The 22,466-nt window shown below is 52.9% G+C and overlaps 10 protein-coding genes across 10 annotated transcripts; 3 read left to right on the top strand and 7 right to left on the bottom strand.

The window, feature by feature from the left end:
• Positions 1 to 21: 21 nt before the first annotated feature.
• LDX57_010229 (GFA family protein) lies at positions 22 to 1,050 on the bottom strand (the record flags this gene model as incomplete). The annotated part of the gene is made up of 1 exon (XM_046091979.1): positions 22 to 1,050. One exon carries the CDS (start codon positions 1,048 to 1,050, stop codon positions 22 to 24), a length of 1,029 nt encoding a protein of 342 aa, XP_045947956.1.
• Positions 1,051 to 4,455: 3,405 nt separating this feature from the next.
• On the bottom strand, positions 4,456 to 6,368 carry LDX57_010228 (putative protein kinase C substrate; the record flags this gene model as incomplete). The annotated part of the gene is made up of 3 exons (XM_046091978.1): positions 4,456 to 5,108; positions 5,161 to 6,108; positions 6,260 to 6,368. 3 exons carry the CDS (start codon positions 6,366 to 6,368, stop codon positions 4,456 to 4,458), a joined length of 1,710 nt encoding a protein of 569 aa, XP_045947955.1.
• A 255-nt stretch (positions 6,369 to 6,623) lies between these two features.
• rtf2 (uncharacterized protein) lies at positions 6,624 to 7,717 on the top strand (the record flags this gene model as incomplete). The annotated part of the gene is made up of 3 exons (XM_046091977.1): positions 6,624 to 6,643; positions 6,716 to 7,193; positions 7,259 to 7,717. 3 exons carry the CDS (start codon positions 6,624 to 6,626, stop codon positions 7,715 to 7,717), a joined length of 957 nt encoding a protein of 318 aa, XP_045947954.1.
• A 286-nt stretch (positions 7,718 to 8,003) lies between these two features.
• On the bottom strand, positions 8,004 to 9,381 carry LDX57_010226 (mitochondrial 54S ribosomal mL50 protein; the record flags this gene model as incomplete). Its single annotated transcript, XM_046091976.1, has 3 exons — positions 8,004 to 8,276; positions 8,338 to 8,785; positions 8,945 to 9,381. The coding sequence occupies 3 exons, from the start codon at positions 9,379 to 9,381 to the stop codon at positions 8,004 to 8,006; spliced, it is 1,158 nt and encodes a 385-aa protein (XP_045947953.1).
• Positions 9,382 to 9,732: 351 nt separating this feature from the next.
• On the bottom strand, positions 9,733 to 10,974 carry LDX57_010225 (thiolase family protein; the record flags this gene model as incomplete). The annotated part of the gene is made up of 1 exon (XM_046091975.1): positions 9,733 to 10,974. The coding sequence occupies one exon, from the start codon at positions 10,972 to 10,974 to the stop codon at positions 9,733 to 9,735; it is 1,242 nt and encodes a 413-aa protein (XP_045947952.1).
• An 878-nt stretch (positions 10,975 to 11,852) lies between these two features.
• Positions 11,853 to 12,719, bottom strand: LDX57_010224 (uncharacterized protein; the record flags this gene model as incomplete). Its single annotated transcript, XM_046091974.1, has 2 exons — positions 11,853 to 12,575; positions 12,639 to 12,719. 2 exons carry the CDS (start codon positions 12,717 to 12,719, stop codon positions 11,853 to 11,855), a joined length of 804 nt encoding a protein of 267 aa, XP_045947951.1.
• Positions 12,720 to 14,029: 1,310 nt separating this feature from the next.
• On the top strand, positions 14,030 to 15,365 carry ARO4_2 (3-deoxy-7-phosphoheptulonate synthase; the record flags this gene model as incomplete). The annotated part of the gene is made up of 3 exons (XM_046091973.1): positions 14,030 to 14,072; positions 14,146 to 14,201; positions 14,346 to 15,365. The coding sequence occupies 3 exons, from the start codon at positions 14,030 to 14,032 to the stop codon at positions 15,363 to 15,365; spliced, it is 1,119 nt and encodes a 372-aa protein (XP_045947950.1).
• Positions 15,366 to 15,982: 617 nt separating this feature from the next.
• LDX57_010222 (cytochrome c oxidase assembly protein COX14) lies at positions 15,983 to 16,944 on the bottom strand (the record flags this gene model as incomplete). Its single annotated transcript, XM_046091972.1, has 2 exons — positions 15,983 to 16,464; positions 16,641 to 16,944. The coding sequence occupies 2 exons, from the start codon at positions 16,942 to 16,944 to the stop codon at positions 15,983 to 15,985; spliced, it is 786 nt and encodes a 261-aa protein (XP_045947949.1).
• A 409-nt stretch (positions 16,945 to 17,353) lies between these two features.
• On the top strand, positions 17,354 to 17,827 carry LDX57_010221 (uncharacterized protein; the record flags this gene model as incomplete). Its single annotated transcript, XM_046091971.1, has 1 exon — positions 17,354 to 17,827. The coding sequence occupies one exon, from the start codon at positions 17,354 to 17,356 to the stop codon at positions 17,825 to 17,827; it is 474 nt and encodes a 157-aa protein (XP_045947948.1).
• Positions 17,828 to 18,896: 1,069 nt separating this feature from the next.
• Positions 18,897 to 20,537, bottom strand: NAG5 (putative hexokinase; the record flags this gene model as incomplete). The annotated part of the gene is made up of 1 exon (XM_046091970.1): positions 18,897 to 20,537. One exon carries the CDS (start codon positions 20,535 to 20,537, stop codon positions 18,897 to 18,899), a length of 1,641 nt encoding a protein of 546 aa, XP_045947947.1.
• Between the last annotated feature and the right edge of the window lie 1,929 nt (positions 20,538 to 22,466).

The following is a 22,466-nucleotide window of genomic DNA, read 5'->3' as shown; positions in this document are numbered from 1 at the left end:
GGGCTCATGCCTGCCCTATTCTCAAACTTTCAATCCCTCCTCCAGCTGGTGAATCAACTTTGAATCCACGGCCATTTCCGAGAAGCTGACTCGGCCAGTATGCCATTCAAGCCAGTCTTCAGCTCGAGCACCACTTTTCGCTTGCAACAGACCGACACTCACATCGATTAGTAGAGGCCGCGCTTCGCAGTGCCAGAAAACAGTTGCACCGCAACGGCCACAGAACTTTCGGTAAACCCCCGGCGAGCTCTCATATTGCCTCATGGTACCAAAGCCAAATGACAGCACAGTACCGTCCGCATTTTGGAGGTTTGATAAGGGTATGAAAGCCCATGCCTGGATTGGAAACCCGCTCGCCAAACGGCACGATCGACAGGCACAAGTCCCAGCCAGATATCTTTTGCCTTCGTCTCGCAACCACCATTTCACATCCTCGGTATTTGCGGATGAACCTGAATAGTAGGGAACCAGCAGGTCAGGCCAGGGGGAAGACGCGTCGGTCGAGCTGGGATCCGGCGATGTGACGTAGAATTCAATGCCCCCACAGTGACACCCAGCTGGCAACCGGCGGTCATTCTCAGTCCATTCCTCGATCTTTCTCCTTTCCTCCCAGCCTTGTTGGCAGTGTGTATCTGCGTGCAGATAACAGCCGGGGCTGGTAACTTCTGTTTCGGCGTCAAGGAAGGAGCTCATGCCACCGTCCCGAGTGTCTTGCACCTGCCGATGTCGTATCGATTGGAACGAGGGTGGATGTTCCTCCCATAGTCCCGCAGCGACATAATACTGCTCCGTGTGTTTTTGACGGGCGAAGACATGGGCACCGCAAGTTTTACAAAAGTAGCGGCTTATACAGGGTGATTCGTGGTATTCGCCAAGGGAATCTAGGTTTGCCGGCCGCATGTGCAGGTTATAATATGAAGAACACAACTGCCCGGTGACGGCGCGACAAGTGGTGCAGTGACAGAGCTCGAGAGTCGACAGGCCTGACGACGGTCCCAGCACGACCTCCTGCGTGACCTCCTTGCACAAGCAAGAGATGCGACCGGCCATTTGACAATATCTACCCTACCGTTCTTGAGATCGACTCACTTGATCGGAGGTAGATCTGTGAAGAGTAATGTGTCACACTTCGTAGTTGACTGTTGATTTGTATGGGATACTCCACAAGAACGTAAGTAGTATTCTACGCGAGGGTCAGCAGGGAAGAACTAGACTGACATCAGGTCGGCAATATTTGGGACAATGTATTGAATCCGGTGGCGATGAACGTTTGGTCCAGCGAGGAGAGAAACTGTTCAAGATAGCGATACCCTTCAATCTTAGGGGTATCTTCTCCCCGGGCACAAGACGGGCTGTTTATTGACCTGGCGGGTCGATGGAGTGCCAAGATCAGGCCACCAGGATTCCTCGTGCGTCCTCCGGTGCATGCAGTATTATTCGAATGCACGTTGAGCTGCTTCTTTTGGAATTGCTCGCAGATTCCAAGGATACTCAGATGGGGATCGACCAAACCGAAGGTGTTGGCCACTGTAGCGCGAAACTATCAGGACTTCTGCACATCCGACCACAGCATCAGGGTTATTCTGTGGCAGAGCAAGTCCTTGAAAGTTCGAACCAGCGAAAATGAAATCATCATGGAGGGCTCAGCCATGCAGCACATGGCTCTCCAAGAGGCCAAAGCACAAAGCGCGCGATTCGTTCCACTTGGACACTAATTATGAAGCTAGAGCAGCTGAAAGGTCCATTTGACGGACAGCATGGCCATTCAGAGGGCGCGGCGGGAAGTCTGGTTGCAGAAATCTGCTCATACTAACATAATTATTATGATAATAAGAATAACAAGACTGGGGGCGTGCGAGAAGGCGAAGGCAGGCAAAGGGAAAGAGAGAGGGAAGGTGAAACAGCTAGCGTGGTGTATAAATACCCCGCCCTGTCACTTTCTTTCCGTCGACTCAAATCACCTCCAACTACCTCCATCCATCCCTAACGTTTCTTGATTCCTGCAATCTCGCTTCACTCTCATCATCATGGGTAAGTGGCTACTCCTTTGCTTGTTTGTCCCTCGACCCTTGCCTCGCCATCTATAGAGACAGACAACTATACATAGGCTTTGTTTGTCCTGATCCTGGGTGGGGTCGGATGGCGGGGTATTTCTGGTTCATGAGAATCGCTCTTCCTGATGGCCCAGGAATTTTGCACGAATAAATAGTCACTAGTTCTGACCGTATATTCAAGGTTCCGATCACACTTGCAGCTGTGGCTCCTCTTGCCAGTGCCCTGCCGGACAATGCCAGTGCCCCGTACGTCTTGAACTGTTGACCTTTTCACCTCGCGTGGGTGGTTTGTTTCCCCAACTAACTAGAACTCGTTCCGCCTCGTCTAGAAATAAACTCAACGCGATGGCTTAGCTCGTCGGATTAGGGGAGGAACATGGCATAAACATTATACCAGGCAGTGGTGAGGGGATGAGATACCGAGGGAAATGGGATGCCAGTGGAGGACATGACTTGGCGGCCACTTAGATAGAGCCAATAGCACGAAGCTGACGTTGACAACACCGACAACTGTTTATCCCGCCGTACGGAGTAAAGGTAAAGCTGCTTAACGAGAAAGATAATAACAACGATTACCGTCGTGCCGATCGACCACCGACCATATGACGGAGGGGCCCCAGTGGTGAGATGTTGATCGAGTACGCATCAGTAATAGCCATTTCAAATCGAATTGGGCAGATAACCCGAGCTTTAACTTTTCCCAGTTCCACCTTGGGCCTTTGGCTTTCGATTCTTTTCTTTTTGCTTGCTTTTCCTCGCGGCTCTCGCGGGTGGACCGGAGTGCTGTCCTCCAATTCCTCCCAGCCCTAGCAGTGCGTCTTTTTCCCCCTCCCTCGTCATCGTATCCTCCTGAATAGATTTCTTCCGGTTTCATGTTCTGCCGATGAAAGGAAGACCTTTGCGTACGGTGTAACGCCCAAAGCCAAGTCCACGCAGTCGTTCTGCAGCCGGCTCTAGAAGGGAAAAGATTGTTGTTCGGAGGGAATCATCGCGACGATGACGGGGCTCCAATCGCCCCCTGATAAGATGGGATCTTGCATGGTCATTTTCAGTTAATTAGTGGTCTCCGGTAGTATGGATGCTGCATGTCGTCATCTGCATGGGTAAGCAAACTTAGGCAATACATCGGAAGCTTCATGGATATGCGATATTCGGGGAGACTATCAAACAACGGAGACCAGTGAGCCAGTCAACTTAGCCTGATCATGGGCAGCCTCACTTTCTATTCCCCCTCTCTCGTCCCTTCTCCACTTGTCCTTTCATTCTCCAACGTGTCTCCAAGGGCAGAGGTTCCCTTTGGACCACCACGTCTGGATCGACGTGGGCCGACATCCACGCAGCTACGAAGGAAACGGAAAAAGAAAAACAAAGGGGCCGCAATCAAGAGGGGAAGGACAGGGAAGATGCAAACTGTTGGCTGTGAATGGTCAACTGCACCCATCCTAACGAGGGAAAAAGAAAAAGAAAAAGGGAAAAAAAGGAAAGCAACACTCCACTCGCATCCCCCTCCTTTGCTCGTGGGCTGATTGTGATCACCAGACAGTGGCGGATGATCGGAGATGGTCCCTCGTCCATTCGTACTTCCTTGTAAACACCGACTTCATAGATTAGTTACGCAGCCTGGGCCTATAAAGACCCTCACTGACCCCTCCTCCCTCTCGCATTCTCTTACTCTTTCAAGCGCCACAATCTTTTTTGTCTCTCACTCTCCCTTAACTACAAAAACTATACCTATTTTCCACAAAGGAACGCCCGTTCGTCCCATCCTCCCAGCCAACATGTCTCCCTGCACGTGCAACTGCTGCTCCGGCGAGTGCAACTCCTGCTCCTGCAGCAGCTGCAAGGTAAGCCAGCCAGCGTGCAACGTTCCATGTTACCTCGAGTGATTGATCTGGATCATGGCAACTGACCTACCTCCCAGCACTAAATGAATCCATCCTCTCTCTCTCTCGGTTGGAGCTTGCATGGTGGGATCGCGCGTTGCTTGTGATGTCTGATCTTTTTGGATTTGTGTGATCAAGTGGTGGTGCATTCCTTTTATCTATTTTGGATTCTTGTGGATATAATGCTTATATGATGAAATACCGTGGCACCAGATTGCCAGATTGAATTTACAAGTTTTGAGATTTGATGACCATCCAACGGTGTCAGTTACATCGCGCGTAGCTGCGTAACCTGAGTGGATTTCAGTGCAGTAGCGGCGTGCATGCTGGGAATCAGACTGCATGTAGAAAGGGGAACTTGGATTTCAGATAAGCACGCTGCAGGATACAATGCAGAAAAGTGAAGGGGAAAAAAAAGTCTTGCTATACGGTTTGTGCGCTATGACAAAAAGGCGTTCCAAATGCATCTCGAAGTATATTCAACATGAACCGTACGCTCGGCTCTCCTGTCGTCTTCCTCATAGCTCATCCTTGGCTCGTGGAGCCTCGTTGTTTCCCTCCTCGCCTCCGGGACAGACGGCCGGGGTGGTGACAAGCATGGAATAGACGCACTTCTCATCCTCGGCGATCTTCAGGATCTCATTCTCCTCCCCACATTCCAAGATGACGGTGGTGGACCGTGCCGGGCCATTCCAGCAGGCTTGTCCGTTGGTATACTCGAGGGAGACCCTGTCCTGAGCCACGATGTCGCCCGACTCGGTGAGTTCATCGACGGCAACGGTGCCGATGCGAACGAATCGCCCCATGCGCAATGACGAGCCGCCCTTCTTCGAGTTCTGCTTCGTCTGGTCCAGGAAGCAGTGCTCGTACGTGTACTCGCCCGCGTCCTTGGAAATGCAGACCCCCTTGAGGGCACGGAAGATGGAGGCTGTACCGTAGTCCGTGTCCAGGTCGGCCTGGTGGTCCTTGATCTTGGATTGCAAATCTTCAACGGTTTTCTGGGCGGCATTGAAGGCGTCACGAGCCTCCGCCACGGCTTTGGACTCGGAGGCGGAGCCCTCGGGTCCCTTGGCCACGATGCCGTTTTCTTGGAGGTAACTTCGGATGGCAGTCACCTTGTCCTCCACGAAGCTAACGACAGAAGGTGGGAGGTAGGCAGCGAGCTTGTAGACTAGAAGTTCTGGTTAGTTTCGACTCTTCCTGATCAGAACGATCATACCTACTAGTATCGACTTCACACGCATCATCCTCGTTCTCCCAGTGCTCCCAGTTAATACCAGACTGGTCATCGTCGGGCTTCGCGATCTCATCCAGATCTCGTTCCCGAGCGCCATTCTCAAGGCTCTCCGACGTGCCGCGGACGGCGTAGTCTTCCCAGCTCCGCACAGCGCGCTTGACACCCTCGTCATTGAAGTTGGGGTTATATTCGACCTTGAACTTGGAGAGAATCTCCTCAAGTTCCTTTACTCGGGAACGAGTCTCATCCCTCTCCTTGCGGACTTCACCCAGGGCATTGCGGAGTTCCTCGACGCGGCCTTTCGCCAGCTCAGCCAGCACATTCACCTTGCCCGTCTTTTTGCCCTTAACCACCTTGCTGCGTTCCTCGGTCTCGATCCTCTCCAGATCCGCCTCCAGGTTCTTGACCTTGATCTCCTCGCCCTGAAGCTCGGCCTCGAGGATTTTGATCGCATCCTCGACCTCTTTCTGTTGCCGGCCAGCGTCCACCAGAAGATCTCGCTTCTTCTTTAACGCGGCGGTCATAGATTTCTGGCGCTGCTCGTCCTTCTTCCGCCACGCCTTGCCAATCTCCTTGCACCGGTCTTCGCACTTGGTGCCGCCAACGCGGGCCCACTCGTCACTGCCATCGCAGCACTGCTCATAGTCACAGATGCCATCATTGACTCGTTGGAAGGGGACGTAGGAGGGCTTGTGGCCCTTGTTCTTGCAGTAGAATCCCGGCAGAGATAACGTGAGCTCCAGCTCACTGTTTCCAGGGCGATCAGCGACCGTCAGCACGGTGTTCCGGGACAGGTGAGAACAGGCAGAGGTTCCCGGCTCGTCACTTCCGTCCGGACAGTCGCAGAAGTCGTCGTTCACTGACGAAAAGGGGATCTGGATGGCCGGTTGAGAGATACAATTGAAAGTAGTGGTGTCCTTGTAGAACTTCGCGACTAGTTAATTCGTAAGAGCTGCGTTAGCCTTCCAATTCCCAGATGAGGGCAAATAAGACAAAAGCGAGACCGAATCTCAGCGCCATAGTGTACATGACATCCGATCGTACAGAAATGAAACTAAATCGCATTCAACAACTTCTATACTCACATTCCGGGCCGACTCCTCGGGGTCGTGTCGAGCCGTCGCTCGCAGCAGCCACGGCGGTCGAACAGGCGACCAAGCCCGCAAAGAAGAGTGATCCCTGCGGAAGTATCATGATGGTAGCATTGAGCTTGCTGGTCAATGCAGTCCTCACCAAACAACACACACAACGTGTAACTAGAAATGCGGAGAGAGCTTCTGGCCAGCTGGTTGATAGCCGGGATCTAATCTGGGGGGGAAATGAGCCTTAGTCAGCCCGCCTTATCGTCCTCATCCACTTCTCTCTCTTCCAGTGGCGAAGACCGTCGAGTCCACTTCGACGACGTTGCGCATTATATTTTTGACAAGGGTTCGGTCTGCAGAGCAAATCATGGGTAACGACGGAGGAAGGTAAGATTCCCCGCACTGATAATTCCCTATATTCTGGTCTCGGTACACTAACAGAACCCATCTATCCAACAGTATCCCCACCCGCCGCGAGCTTGTCAAAGAAGCCGCCCGGGCTCCCAGCACGGCGCAAGTGAAAGAAGCCCAGCGCGAAGTCCAGGAGCATTTTTGGACGACCTGTCCGCTATCGCATAAGCTCCTCATCCGACCGATCGTCTCAGACTCCGCCGGGAACCTCTACAACAAAGATGCCATCCTACGATTCCTCCTGCCCAGCGACGAAACCGACGGCATCAGCTCCAAGGCCGATTGCGAGGAGATCCTCGGTGGTCGCGTGAAGGGCTTGAGAGACGTTGTCGAGCTACATTTTGAAGTCGACACCGAGCGCGAGGGTCACCCGTCGTCGAAGAAGCATGAGAAACGCGAAGGATGGATCTGCCCGGTCACAGCGAAGCAGCTGGGCCCAAACGTGAAATCGGTTTACCTTGTTCCGTGCGGCCATGTATTCTCCGAGGAGGCGATTAGACAGATCAAAGATGATAAGTGTCTACAGGTAAGTTTAATTCCGTTCTTGCGGCGATTGCGCCGGACCTCTGACTCTGATTTGCTTTCAAATAGTGTAACGAACCCTACACGGAAGAGAACGTCATCCCGATCCTGCCGACCAAAGAATCAGATAAACAGAACCTACTAGCTCGGTCGCAGAAGCTCTCCGAGCAAGGTCTCACCCATTCCCTCAAAAAGGCCCCCGGCGCCAAAAAGCGGAAGAAGCATGCCGGCAATGGCGACGCCGCCGAAGACGGTTCCCAATCCAAGAAAGCGCAAAGCACGGCGACGAGTCGCAGTAACACATCAACGCCAACGCCTAGTGCCCCGAACGGTATCAAGCACGCAGCCACGGCGATGCTGACCGCGCGTGTCCTCGAAGAGGAAAACGAAAAGAAAAAGCGAAGAAAGATGATGGGTATGAATGAGAATCTGAGTAGCCTTTTTACGAAGGATTCTAAGGACGGGACATCGAAGAATGGGGACTTTATGACGAGAGGGTTTACGCTTCCTACGGCGGGCAAAAAGTGATTCATGATTTTATTTGTAATGCATCATAGGCGTCTGGGGTAGACATCGGCTACTGGCCTTGCTTTGTTTTTATCTGGTGACATGGTATTCGCGAAAAGCTACTAAATTTCATGCTAGGAGATAAACTCAAATTAAAATATCAGTAAGATCTGTATATAATGCGACATGTCAGTGACCTGATGGATTGGCATTTCTATAGTACAAAAATAGTCTCTCAAAACATGCTACAAGAACTATAAAACAAACAGAGCTCTCCAGGCAGCCTCTTCAGGCAGAAAAAAGAGACTTAAATAAGTCCCCTCTCGTAGAGCTCATGGGTAATCAGCTTCTTCCGACCCAACTCCTGATCCCGGTCACATCGCTTCTGTCTCTTCGCGAAAACCTTGACATTGGGTAGGGTCTGGACACGATGGCTACCCGCAAGATGCTCAGCCACCTTTGTGGGCTTCGGGTTCAGCGCCTTCTGGAGGTGTCGCAGGACTTCCTTCACCGACGAGATGGAATGAACAGTGGGGTCTGAGAAGTAGTGGCCGCTCAGCTGGGAGAATCGCTTCAGGAACTGTGAACAAGTTAGTTAACATAGATCCCCAAGTGAGAATGTTATAGAAAGGGCAACTAACAGCAAACTTGGTCATGGGGTCATTCAAAGACAACTCCAAGTAGCCCTTGTTTTTCAAATGACCATAGTTCCAAAAAGGCGGGTTTCGTCTCCGCGATGTCGGTCCTTGAGAAACACCCTCCTCAACTTCCGTGGCCTCCTCGGCCTCAGCAGATTCCTGCTCCACGGCGGCAGCCTCGGTCTGGCCTCCAAGCTGTTGGAAGATGTACTCGAGAGCGTTCTGTGTCTCCTGGTCGGGGTAGACCAGGGCTTCCTTCAATTGGCCGGTTTCAGTCGACTTGATCTCGCACTTTCTGATCAACTCGTAAACGGACTTTTCGTGCTCAAAAACTTCGCAAATGTTTGTCAACGGCTTGTTCAACGAGTGCAGCACGCAAATCTCAACCGCGGCCTGCTGGGCGGCCAGATTCAGGTGAAGCTTCCGGGTGAGTTTCTTCTTGACCATGAATCTACCAATTCCATTAGTACGGACGTAAGTGGGAAAAGAACCATCAATCTTAAGCGTCACATCCAGAATGCCTATATCAAGCGCATGGCTTGACAAAACCACCTCCGCGGGAGGCCAAACGGCAGACAGAAGGAAAAATTCATGGAAACCAAAAACTTACGAGTCATAGCCATCAGCCTCCGAAGGAGGAAGATCTGTCCATTCGCCCAAATGTCCAATATGAGGGATTCCTTCCCACGTAGTAGCCGGCTCGTATGCGTCTCCAGCGGCGGCGTCCTCGACAGCTTCACTGGCCTGGGGGTTGGTCTCGGCGACCGAATCGTTCTGTCCCTCGGGCTGGGACTTCTTGAACTTCCGCTCGAGGACTCCCTCGCCTCCATACGGATCCTTCAGACCGGGCGGGTTGTCCGTACCCCAGAGCTTCCGGCGCACTCGCTCGGTGAGGGGGGTGTTGTAGGACGACGCATTGCGCAGGAATTGACGGGCGACCAATGGGCGAGGGAGGGCTTCGTGTCTGCACACGGAGCAGACATAACGGGTGCGAGAGCCCTGGAGGGACGGAACCTCCAGGTTCAACAGGCGCAATGAGGCTCGCATGGCGGTGTTGGGACCAATTGGTGAGGACTTGCCGACTGTTCGAAAAGTTTACAGGGCCGGTTCGGAGAGAGCGTGTTTGCATTGTCCACGTGACCGGACTTTGGGCTTGGCGGCCTCAGGCCACAACGAACGACTCGGTATTGGAATTTGTCATTTTTGCAATCTAGCCCTCTTTGTTTTAATTTCTATTTTATTCATTTCTTTTTATCTCTTTCTTTATCTTGAAAACTTATTCTTCAAATGATACATAAGTTGTATAGTATTTACGCTGATATCATGATAACGGGCTCGAATCGTAAGAAAACCACTATGTACACAAATACTTCAATCAAACCCAATAGGTAGCTGCTTTTACTCCCGAACGAACATGCCGGCCATTCCCATACCGGTTCCAATACACATGCTCACGACACCAACTTCCTGGCCGGTGCGCTCCATTTCCGGCAGGAGAGTTGCCACCTGTCGGGCACCGGTGGCACCAAGAGGGTGGCCGATGGCGATGGCACCACCCTTAGGGTTAACCTTCGCCTCGTCAATGCCCAGCTTGCGGGTGCAGTAGAGGGCCTGGGAGGCGAAGGCCTCGTTGATCTCCCAGATTCCAACGTCGGAGACGTTCACGTCCAGGAGCTGCAGAAGCTTGGGGATGGCGACGGCGGGCCCGACGCCCATCTCGTCAGGCGCACAGCCAGCAACGGCCGTACCGACCCAGCGGCCCTTGATCGAGGAAGTCAAGCCCAGTTCCGTGGCGGTAGAGCGGCGCATAAGAAGAGTAGCAGCGGCTCCGTCGCTGACCTGCGAGCTGTTTCCGGCGGTGCTGGATCCCGTCGCGGAGAAGGCGGGCTTCAAGCTGGCCATCTTCTCGACGGAGATGTTGGGGCGGATGCCGTCGTCCTTCGCGACGGTGATTTCCTTCGGGGCAGCATCGGGGTTCTCGGGGTCGAAGGAAAGCGTCTTCACGGGGACGATTTCGGGATCGAACAGGCCGGCGTTCTGTGCGTCCGTGGCCTTCTTGTGGGATGCGGCGGCGAAGGCATCCTGGTCGGCTCGGGAGATGCCATACCGAGAAGCAACGTTCTCAGAGGTGATTCCCATGGGCATGATACAATCCCGAGCATCCTGGGAGTGCGACTCCTTCAATTCGGGCCAGAGCACGGTAGGGATGGCGCGCGAGCCGTAGTTCCGCGTCATGGACTCCATTCCTCCTCCGACACCGACGTTGATCGCCCCCGCACGGATGCCATTGGCGACGGAGGTGATGGCGGCCAAACCGGACGAACATTGTCGGTTGATCGTGTGGAAGGGGACCGAGTGAGGGAATCCGGCGTGGATCTGGGCCATGCGACCTGCTTTCGCACCGCCCAATTCTTGGAGCACGGAGCCAATCGCAACGTCGTCGATCAAAGCCGGGTCTAGTTGCGGGTTCGCCTCGAGAGTGGCCCGGAGCACGTTGGCGAGGAGCTCTTCGGGGTAGGCATCCTTGAAACCGCCCTTCTTCGCACGAGTGACAGGAGTCCGAAGGGAAGAGAGGATCACGATGTCCGAGGGGGACTTCTGGAGGACCTGGCGGAGGCCTCGGGGGATTGGAGAAGCCATAGTTGACGGAGTGTAGGAGAACGTTCTGAACACGGAGAGTTGTGCAGCGGAGAAAACGGGGCACAGTCACATTAAATATCCGTCACCAATTTTAAGGGGAAAAAGCGCCTCCGAACAGAATTCCGGGGCTCGGGATCCATCGAGGGTGGACGGAGCCATTGAAGCTGCCATCCAAACTGCCGGCAATGAAGATCGGCTAAGGGCTCTGCCGCCGAAGAAAAGGGTTGGGGAAAGCAATCCGAGTGTGGAGAAGATTTGGCAATCTTATCGCCAGGAAGTGACGGACCGCGGCTGTACTTGTAGTCAAGGGGGAACTGTTATTATACTTTTGATGCTTGAATGTCTTTCTCAGACTGTTATTCTTTCATTGTCTCAGCTTCCATTCGAGCTCTCATGAGTATTTCATTGTGTAAACATTGTGACAAGGAAGTAGAAAGTGAAAGATCTCCAATTCCGCCGGTCGGATGCGGGTGATTATGTCAGCACCGTCGGAAAGGCAGGTCGGAAGATAGGATTTCCAGGTGGACACCAGACAAGACTTTGGTTGCCACTAACGACAAACACGTGGGAATCCCGAATCGTACATAATTAGCTAGTGTTAGTAGCTATATATACAGGTTCCACTAGCTAGTAGTAGCTCCATATTGAAGATATTGCGAAGGAAATGTGGGAAAATAATCAAACAGGTAAAACCATCCCAAACGCCTAAAACCACTACCACGAGCATAAGGTTGGTAGTATTGGTGCATGACTCCTAGTGCCGTAGCTATTCATAAACTGGGGGAGAAAAAGAGGAAGGGGGGTATAGGGTATCAAGTGTCTGTGGTTGGTTGAGTGATGCGTGATCAATGTCGTTAAAGAACTGAAAGCGGACCGAATCATGAGCGGATTATATGGCTGTAATGCCCCGGGACTTTTTGATGGCATTTCTCGCAATCTGCACGGAATCCCATGGAAAGGGTGGCCTTCTTGTTACGGGGCTTTGCAACAGGGTTAGGCCGCGGATGCAGATGGGCAGATGACTGCCATAAACTAGCTCTATCAGCGGGAGGCGAAGACGCAGTGTGAGATATACTGCAGGCCATGTCGACATCGCTAACTGAATTCATGCTGCTCAGAAGGCCATCTTCCGATTCACTGACTGGGCTTGGAAGACGCTGGTCCTGCCACGATGCAGGGTCCTGTACCTTCTCGGGGTTTGGTTCATGATGGTATGCGGGGTTTAGAGAGTCCCGCTCGCCCATATTCATGTCATGTCGCTCGGTGATGGTGAGCGACTGGTTCACCAGACTGTTGGGTATTGGCGAGGGTTGAATGGCGCCATTGTGGTTTGCGGTGACTGCCCATACCGAGGGGAAAGTATCTCCTCCGCTATCGATCTCCATTCCCGTTCTTAGCGTATGCGACTGCGAGGTTGACCGAGGAAGTCGGTCCGTGAGATTACACTCCTGGCATCCAGCATCATTATCGTCGTCGTCATCGGAAGACTCGACGGGGGTTATGGTGGATAAGCCGGTTCTAGAAGCAATGTGGTGGGTTTCGATGAAGGAGGGCTTCTGGGATGCATTGGGGGAGGCACGTAAAGGCAGAGGGCAGAGTTTCTAGATTTCGAGGGTCAGCGACAGACGGGAGAAAACACAGGGCACAAGGTTGGTGAGGCGGACCTTTCTCTCATGGCATGCATTGCTGTCGACATCAGCTAGCTCCCCGTGTTCCCTCTGGCGTTTGGACGAAAACCCAAACATGACCCTAAAGGGGCAAGTTGACGAGGTAGCACTGGGTACGAGGAGCAGATCGATAGAGGATCTGAGCTATCAACAATGCATGAGGTTGCACTCCGGTATAGTTTAGTGCAATGTGCTTCGAGACCGATTCAGCGGACGAATGCGAGGGGGAGGGGGAACGGAAGGGCGTCGGAGTAGCTGGGCAAAGGAGAGGGTAAGATGGGCATTGGTGGGTACGAATGCCGCTAATGCCAGTGGCAGAGGATCCCTCGCAGATGAGAGACGTGGAGCCGGGAGACAGGCAGGTTGAGTTTTGGGCTCACCTCATTCACTAGGGATGGGAGGAAGTACTAGGAAGTAGCTTTGAGGTCGATTGTCGGTAGAGGCGACCGACCGCCAAGCCGAGGTTTGTCAGGGTCGGCGGTGGCTCTAGCAAGGAAGAGGTTAGCGCAATGGGCGGACACCATGTGGGTGAGGATGATCAATTGATCAGTCGGATCTATCAGTCTGTAGCAGGGACACTTGGTCCATGCCAGATCTTCAAGGGATTTAGTGCGTCGGTCTGTTTCTTGGATAGATATTGTATATAGTCCTAGAAATATTTCTATATATATCTCCATGAATGTGTAGATAGTACGGAGTATACTTCGGAGTACTATGAATGGAATCATGCATGGACATAACTGGACTGCGAGGGCTGAGCGGTGAGAGTCGTCCAGCCAGCCAGCCTTCTGCGGGCTGCAATGCTTCATTTTTGGAATCAGAATTATTCCATTCCAAGCGGTGGTTGCGGTGACGTATCAATACCGCATCTGGAAGTATGTGTGTATACCACGCAGGGAAGGAGACATACCGCACCTGCCCTGGTTGGGTTGTCCACACCGACGGAAGGTCATCCTCCCAGGTACATTCTAGGTACATCCTCCCTAACTACTCCTACTACCTCCCACTACGACTCAAGTGCTCAGGCACATTCCAGATTCCCTCGGAGAACGGAGTAAAGGAGTCACCTACTAATCCTCCACTGTTAGTGGCCAACCTAAATTTTTTTTGTGTGCGCCGACTAGTCATTGGCCATCGCCCCACCTGACATGCAATTTTACCAAGTCGATCACCGTTTGGCGCCCGTACCGAAAATGGTCCAGCTCTCTTTTCTTTCCCTCTTCGCTCTGCCAGGGATTGAGGCATTCTTCGTCGTATAAGAACACTTCGTCTGCGTCCTTTCTCCGACGTCTCTCTTGGTTCTTCCTCCCTCGGATCCGTGCCAAAATCTTCTAGTTCACCACCCCTCCTGCCTTGACTATATTTTTAAACTGTCCTACTTTTGCATCATGCCCCTCATCAAAACGACGGAGATTAACGAGGACACTCGCGGTGAGTCACCATCGATTTCTTCAGTCCTGACTGCTTCGGAAGCATCATGCTAATTGAGATTCCTCTTGCATAGTCCTCGGATACGATCCCTTGCTGTCCCCCCAGTTCCTTCAGACCGAAATCCCCGCTGTGAGTCACTCCCCTCCGACGACCGATGTATACAGACGCGAAGACTCTTTCCATCCGTCTCCCATTGGAGTAGCCTTTCTTATCCTGTCTTACCATCGTTTCCCTCTTCTATACTTCCTGTGTACTAATTAAATTGAACCCTAGCCCGACCATGCCATTGCCGCCGTCCGATCCGGCCGCAACCAGGCCATAGAGATCATCGAGCAACGGGATGACCGTCTCCTGGTGGTCGTCGGTCCCTGCTCTATTCACGACCCTGCCACGGCCTTGGATTACGCAGCTCGCCTGAAGGAGCTCTCCACGAGACTGTCCTCCGACCTCTGTGTCATCATGCGCGCCTACCTGGAGAAGCCCCGCACCACGGTGGGATGGAAGGGCTTGATCAACGATCCGGATCTTGACGAGTCCTACAACATCAACAAGGGACTTCGTGTCTCCCGTCAGCTGTATGCCGATCTCACCAGCATGGAGATCCCCATTGCAAGTGAGATGCTGGATACCATCTCCCCCCAGTACCTTGCCGATCTCATTTCGCTCGGTGCCATCGGTGCCCGTACGACCGAGTCGCAACTCCATCGTGAGCTGGCCTCCGGTCTGAGTTTCCCCATCGGCTACAAGAACGGTACCGACGGAAACCTGACCGTTTCGATCGATGCCATCGGCGCCGCCGCTCACCCCCACCGCTTCCTCGGTGTGACCAAGCAGGGTCTTGCCGCCATCACCAAGACTTCGGGCAATGAGCACGGCTTTGTGATCCTGCGTGGAGGTAGCAAGGGTACCAACTACGACCGCGAAAGCATTCGTGGTGCCCGGGAGGCCTTGCGCGCCAAGAAGCAGCGCGAGGTGCTCATGGTGGACTGCTCGCACGGTAACTCGAACAAGAACCACCGTAACCAGCCCCTGGTCGCCAAGGAGGTTGGTGACCAGCTTCGTGAAGGCCAGGATGCGCTGGTCGGCGTGATGATCGAATCCAACATCAACGAGGGTAACCAGAAGATGCCGGCCGAGGGCAAGTCGGGCCTGCTCAAGGGCGTCAGCATCACGGATGCTTGCATTGACTGGGAGACGACCGTTACCGTGCTGGAGGACCTCGCCGATGCCGTCCGTGCTAGACGGGCCGTCAAAGCGTCCGGCAAGGCCAACGGCAACGGTGCCTCCCACTAAGTGGCTGAACTGCTTCCGGTCCAGTCGCTACATAAAAAAGAGCGAATTTTCCTTTGTTCCAAAATGATGCCTTAGATACCATTAATAGTGTCTCTTTACTTGTTTGTTTGTCCTTGGGCTTTGGTTTCGGCAATGGGCATTTAGATGACATCTTCTTGAAGCCCGATAGCGGTGACTCCAATAAAAGAATAGTCGACAGTTTTGAAACTCGATGATTTGGGACATGACGTCCTCTTGGTTCCCAATGATAACCATGCTCATGCCGTAGGTTGCTTCTAATATTCAGTTCTTGTATGGAAGGCTGTAACCAAGGTTTGGGGAAGTATATATGTACACAATATGGTAGCGACCCAGTATTACATTCGGTTCCAAAGACGCGAGAACACCCGAATAAGACGCCGTAACCCCCGGGTTGGTGGAGTACAGAGGAGGGATCAAAGGGTGAGAAACTAATGATAACACAATAGGAATGAAATGGAAGGAAAGGAAAGGAAAGGAAAGGAAAGAAAAAGGAAGACCAACATGCTCATGCACACACCATGGAAAAAAACAATCGACCCCGCATCATCAGCATTGCATTTTGTTTTTCGTGTTGAGTTAGTTCTCTTGCCCCATTCTTACCGCCCCGTGAACCAGCTCTTCCAGCTCCGCGCCGACTGCTTCGCAGCACCTTCCGCATTCTCCGCCAACGCATCCAGTTGACCCGATGCCGACGACTCTTTCAACTGCTGCTGGGGCTGGGATTGAGAAGGAGCACCTTCCAGGGCCTTTGCGTTAAGCGCCTCCAACACCCTAGGCTTGTCCTCCGAAGCCTGAGGGTGGGGTTGGACGTCCTCCGACTTGAGTCCGCCAAGCAGGTACTGCGTGACTTTGTTCCAGGGCCGCTCGGCCTTGGCCTCCTCCTTCTTCTGCTTGAAGATCTCGCCGATTTCTTCGTTCTTCAGCAGTTCCAGCTGCTCCGGCGTGGCGGATCCGTTGGCGCGCGCGGTCTTGGCGTCTTGCAGCTTCTGGAGCTCTTTTTCGATCCATAGAGTGCGCTGTCGGCGGTTGTATAATGTTAGGGAGACGAGGGAGTAGACCGTGAGAGCTCCGCAGACACCTAAGGGAGAGGAGTTGAGTTAGTCGGTTGGTTAGGTATCGGATGCGTTTGGATTCTTCTGTCCGGAATGGGTTGGTGTTGGTGTTGTAAAGGGCAGAGAAGGGAGGGAGCAAGTAAGCACCCTCTCCCTCGGAGGACATGGAAGTAGGTAGTCATGATTCAATCAAATAACCTACCGGACGCGGTAATCAGCGAGTACACCATCACCTTGTGCGCTTTATTCGCAAACCGCCGTCCCACATCGACCATCTGATCCACGCGAGAGGTCGACTGGGCCGTCCGAGCCGCCCGGGCCTGTGCTCGCAATCGCTCGACCTTTTCCTTCGGGGTCTCCGGCTTGCCCCCCGGCCCCTGCGGTTGGGCGTTTGACGAGGCGTTCGACATGTGGCTGGGCAGTTTGTAGGGCGCGTTCCCGGGCTTGGAACTGGCATAGGGCCCGGTGGCCGTGAACCGCGTAGCATCGGCGGCGGATCGGGACATATTGGTTGATGGTGGTCGGGGTGGTAAAGTTGGTGGACACCGATAGGATAAGGAGGGAGAGACGGAGAGGAGAGGAGAAAGAGTGGGCGTCTGCACGAGGCGGGGAGGGCAGGACCTATCGAAGCAGGTTCATGTAAAGAAACGCACCGACCGTCGACAATTGGGGGGGAATTGAAGACTCGGAGTTGACGAGAAATGAGAGGGGGGGTTTCGTTTGCTGTGACGGAGCAAAGCGACGCAAAGCAGAGCAAATCCGGGCAAATTTTCAGCAGCGAAAGAAGGCTAAAAGCCAAGACCCGCCGCAGCCAATCGGGCTCCGGGGAGATCCTCCGTTTCGCTGCCTTTGCGCATCATGCGATTCTCTTTCCTTTCAACTCCTTCGTTCGTTTTCTAGTTCCTAGGGTCAGCCATGGCTTCTTCGCACGATTACAATGCCGCTGACTTGACCTCCGTCCTCCGAACGCTATCCGCGCTATCAACCCCTGCCCTTCCCCCGCAAGACCCGCCCCATCCAATCCATCCCGACCATGATGCATACGAACCGACCGACGCGCTGCCCCCAGCTCCCGTACCAGCACCAACACCGTCGGAGTCCTCTACAAAACGCTCCGGTCCAGATCCCACGTCTCAACCATCACGACCTCGAGCAACCGGTAACCCCGCTGCTACGCTCGGGGACACATCCTCCATCACCACCTGGCCGGCTGCATTGCGACATGTGATGCGCGCGGTGTCGCAGAGCGAAGACCTCCTGCAGCGGATCCGCTGGCTGATCCAACGGCAACACGACCACGAAAAGCAATGGTGGCAGGGACGAGAGGCCCTGTTGAAGAAGCAGAGGGCCCGCGTCGACAAGAAGAAGGAATTGGATGACGTCTTGTGAGTACCTGTCTCTGTTCCTGCCTGGCCTTCTAGCTCCCTGGTCTCTCTTCGCTCCTTCTAACCTCGCTCTCCCCTCTCTTCTAGGCGCTCGGTCGGAGCACCCGTAGATAACACCAAGCAAATCTCTGTACGTTCATGACCGACCGATATTTGACAGAACCGCATTCGATCCGTTGGAGAAGTCAGCACAGCCAACTCACTTACTAACCATTATGTACTGTCGCAAAATAGACCGCCGAAGAAGATGAAGCGGAATTGAAAAGGTACGACGTCAAAGTCTACCGAGCATCGAAGCAAATGGCCGAAGCAATGACCGCCGAACTGCGCGGCCTGCAAATCCCTTTCTTCAGCATCAAATCGGGTCTGGTCGACTCCTCTTCGAACACTAACCCTAATCCTTCATCGGGGGACCTTCTCTCGCGAGATGAACTATCGGCGATGCAGCGCCGTATGCTAGAGCTGCTACAGGATCTTTGCAAGGAGTGAATCCTTCGGGCTGAAGGGGTCGCTTTGTCGACGTCACTCATTCTACTGTTTGTTGCAAGCATTACAACGGTCAGGCAAGGTGCGCGGTTTTTTCGTGGCACCTCGTCGGGTCTAGGATGAACAGACTTTCTTATCCACCTCGGGTAGGTAGTTCCAGGCACTTGATGTGATTACTATTATGTACACCGAGCATCTCTATCTCAGGCCACCTCGCCGAACCGTCTATCCGTTCGCCTAAGGATCACGCGTTGCCTTCGATTCATCGCAACGCATCCAACAAGAACAAATGCATCAGTCGCGCAGATGGGACTAAACATGCAAAGCAAGATAAAATTGCTGCAACCTCCCAACCACCCAAACGCGAGCAAAGCCATGTAATTCAGAAACAGGTCACTTGTGGTGCAAGCAACGAAAGGCAACGGAGACCAAAACAATTAACTCCATTTCAAATGCAAGAGACGTAACGCCTTGGATAAAAAAAAAAAAAAACAAGCCCTTCGAGATTAGAAGGAGAGGAGAGAAAGGAAAAGGGAGACTCGCTGGCGATAGTCAGGTGTCGCAACGAGGAGCGGTCACGAACGAACTCATTCCGACTTTTTCTCAGCCACTGCGACTGCGACTGCAACGGCTGCTCCGAGAATCGCACACTCAGGTGCAAGTTCTAGACTGACAGAAGCATCTTCTTGAACCCCTTGAGACACGTTGGTCTCCTGTGTGAGCTGGTTGATATACCCTTGGCAGCGGTCTCTGAAGCCGGGGTACTTGTTGATAACACTGCCATCACATGCGATGGATAAACTCCGAGGGTTATCTTCGGTCTCGATTACGGTCACATCCTGGCTTTGCTTGATTGAAGATGCCGTGGAAGTCGTCGTGTCGGGGGACTCAGCCTCATTACGCAAGCACCACATACTGTGAATGGCCGTGGCTAGATACCCTGCTGACCGTTTCGAAACAATTTGACAGACGCGGCGCAAAAACTGCAAGTCCTTTGTTGACGGCACAGTGGAAAATGAATGTTCCTTCTGGAGCAGGGCGGCTGAAGACGTGAGCAATGGCGTCGTGTCGGCCTCGAGAGCGGCGACAATGCTAGTATCGAACGAATAGGCGTCCCGCATAGAGTGAGGAAGCTCGCCTCCGAACAACTGAGCTGTTTCAACCGCCTCCATCATAATCAGACGAACAATTTCTCCGAGGTAGCGTCCGGTGATCATGTATTCCAAGGGCTGGTAGTCAGGCCGGAGATGTGTGCTATTAAGAACTTCATCCCACCGCGTCATGGGCAGAATGCCACCGCCAAACATGCTCATTTCGCTGTTGACGATGACGTGCTTGGCATAGTCAAACCAGCCCAGTGGCCGCGTACCGAATTTCGATAGTCCGATCTGGTGCACGGGGTAGTGGATCGCAACATTGGTTCCGGTTCCCAGAATGAGGGACATGCGAGTCTTGGGATCGACGTAGGCTCGGGACAAAAGGGTGGCAGAGCTGTCGTTCACAATGGCATCTACCTGGATGTTGAGATGACGCTTTTGGCAGGACTGAACGATGAGATCTCCTAGCTCCTGTCCTAGGGTGCCATTGGAGCACATGAAACCCTTGCCCATATGGATAACCAATCCACTGCTGTTGGATGTCTGCTCGATGGGGAACGACCACGACAGACCCATGGACAACGGGACAGCCTCACGGCCATAGTTAGCACCGACTTCACTCAACATAGCTTCAATCTTCTCCGCCATCCAATCAAAGAAGAGAGTTCCCTCTAGCAGCTTCACGTCGTTGTCAATGTACGAGGAGGAGACCTTGACGATGTGCATGTCTCCCTTTCCGCGTAGTTCGACCAAGGCGACTCGGAAAGTGGATCCGCCCACATCAAGCGCTAGAAAAGTTCCTTGCTCTTGTCCTGACGGAAGCGCATGGTTGTAGGATGGTAGCATGCACACGGGGCTGGACTGTAAACAAGTCTTGAATTGCTCTCTGATCTTCCCCGACATTGCCATCATACTCTGCATGGACAAAGGCGCGGTGAAAAGCCGGTCAATCTCATCGGCAAGATCATCCAGGGTCCGGCGACGCCAGTAGGGCCTGTGGAAAGGCTTCTGTCGTTTCCGGGACGGATCCCGGAATAGCGAGGGGAACAAGAGCACTGCCTCCAGGGCAGCAACAATGTTGGAAAAAAGTTCCTGCATCCTGTGCAGGACTTTAACGAGAGGAGCTGTCATTGTCAAGGTGGTGTATGTTGGGGGAGGGGTGGCGATGGTCCCTTTGGACCTCCGAATGACGACGACACAAGGTTGAGAAAGAAAAAAGTTGCGACAAGGGACAAGCGGGGCTTAGATATAAGAATCAAAACAAGACCGCTATGAGCTCATGAGGATAGGCATCTGCAGAAAGGAACCATGGGTTAAAGGATTAGGCTAAATGGATAGTGAGACACCAAGTGATCACGGCACGCATGGGCAGAGATGCAGATGAGGGAAAAAAGGAGGGATTGAAAGGTGGTGAGAGCAACGAAGGCTCTATGGCAAGAGATGGTGCCAAGTCGTGGTAGTATGTAGGAGACTTAAGGTAGCACCGGCAGAAAAGCACTAATCCCTGCTCAGCCTGCAGTGGAGATGGGGTTTGGAGAGTCAAATGAGGGAAGGGAGAGAGAGCGTGCGAAACCCAAAAAAAGAAAAAGAAAAGAAAAGAAAAAAAAAACGGAGTCAGGAATTGTGGGACCCAAAGCGCAAGAGAGTGAAGAGACAGGGTGACAAACTAACAGATTGATAGACGAACGGAGTAGTTTTCCCACTAGAGTCAGGTAAAAGCCAAAAAAAGATCGGTCGTAATGGATCTGGTGGGACGAGATGGCGAGGTGAAGTAAGAGAAATCCACAAGGAATTCCTAATCGGAAACCCCCTGAAGGTGGTAGATCCGGTAGGAATGGTGGTAGTCGAAGAGGTGAACGGAGCAGCTCCGTCAATCGGCCAAGATTCGAAGTAGGTAGCGGAGATAATAAAGGGCAGGCCAAGCAGGTCGGGCAAGGTAACAACCGATCGGAGTCAGAGTGTAGCAGTCGTAGTCGGGTAGCGTACTGGAGTAAGGTAGTGACCGGAGAGTGACGGGACCACGAACGTCGGCAGCCTGGGTCAACGCGTGTCCATTCCTCGATTGCTTCCCAGAATGAAGAACAGGGAGAGCGAAGGGTCTCACAGAAGGGGAGGATGGAAATGGGAAAGAATGGAAAAGAGGGAAGATGGAATGTTTGGGGGACATTCGCAGTACTCTACTGTGTACCTAGGTAAGGTACCAGGTAGGTTGTAACCGTAAGATCGGGTACGGTACCTGCCTGTCAGATCAGGTCATTTTCCTGCGTACATACTACATATATCTATAACGATATATCCAAATACACGGTGATATAAGACCTATTCATATACTATCAGACTAATCCAGGATGTGTTGACATCTACTTCTCTCTCTGCCACCCAGATGATACCTGTAGGATTAGATGAAGCGACTTCCAGGAACATTCCCATGCACTAGACCAGAAAGAGCTAGCGTGTTCAGAGTTACATCTCCCCAAAGACACCCCAACAATCTGTATGGTCCTGTAAATACGGTCACAGACATCCGGTCTACGGTGTACCTTAATAAGTTAATCATCTTCGACCCCAGCCTGCGTCTCTCATGCTGGTCGACTCCGTAATCCGGGGAGGGGAATAATTCCGGTGACGAATTTCTCAGGCCGCAATCAGAAGGGGGCGGATTCCCGGCGGTGGCAATCATTCCTTACCAGCATGGAAATTCTGGCTCTCCATCCGGTGGGACGTGACACTCGGTGGGTGCAACGGTGGTAATCGATCTAATCACAATGGCCGGGACCGTTACACTGAGCTGGCGCCCGCCGTCGTGTCCCGCCTTATGATTTGTTATAATGTCGACTTGCGCTCCTTTCGTTTCATTCGCTTTTCTCCTTCTATTCTCTCCCGTCATACTCCATGTTGATGTTCCCCTGCGGGGTTATTTATTTGGATCGTGTTCCTGATCTTTTTTTTTTTTTTTTTTTCTATTTTCCTTCGACACCCTGCCGAGTCTGGCCTGGAAATCCGGAGTAGAGATGGAATTCAAGAATTGGCCTGAGCCGCCTATGCTACTTGAACGTAAAG

The sequence above is a fragment of the Aspergillus melleus genome (assembly GCF_016097325.1).
Source record: "Aspergillus melleus strain CBS 546.65 chromosome Unknown contig6, whole genome shotgun sequence".
NCBI lineage: Eukaryota > Fungi > Ascomycota > Eurotiomycetes > Eurotiales > Aspergillaceae > Aspergillus > Aspergillus melleus.
The sequence above is the reverse complement of the archived record's forward strand: the minus strand, read 5'-3'. Positions and strand labels throughout refer to the sequence as shown.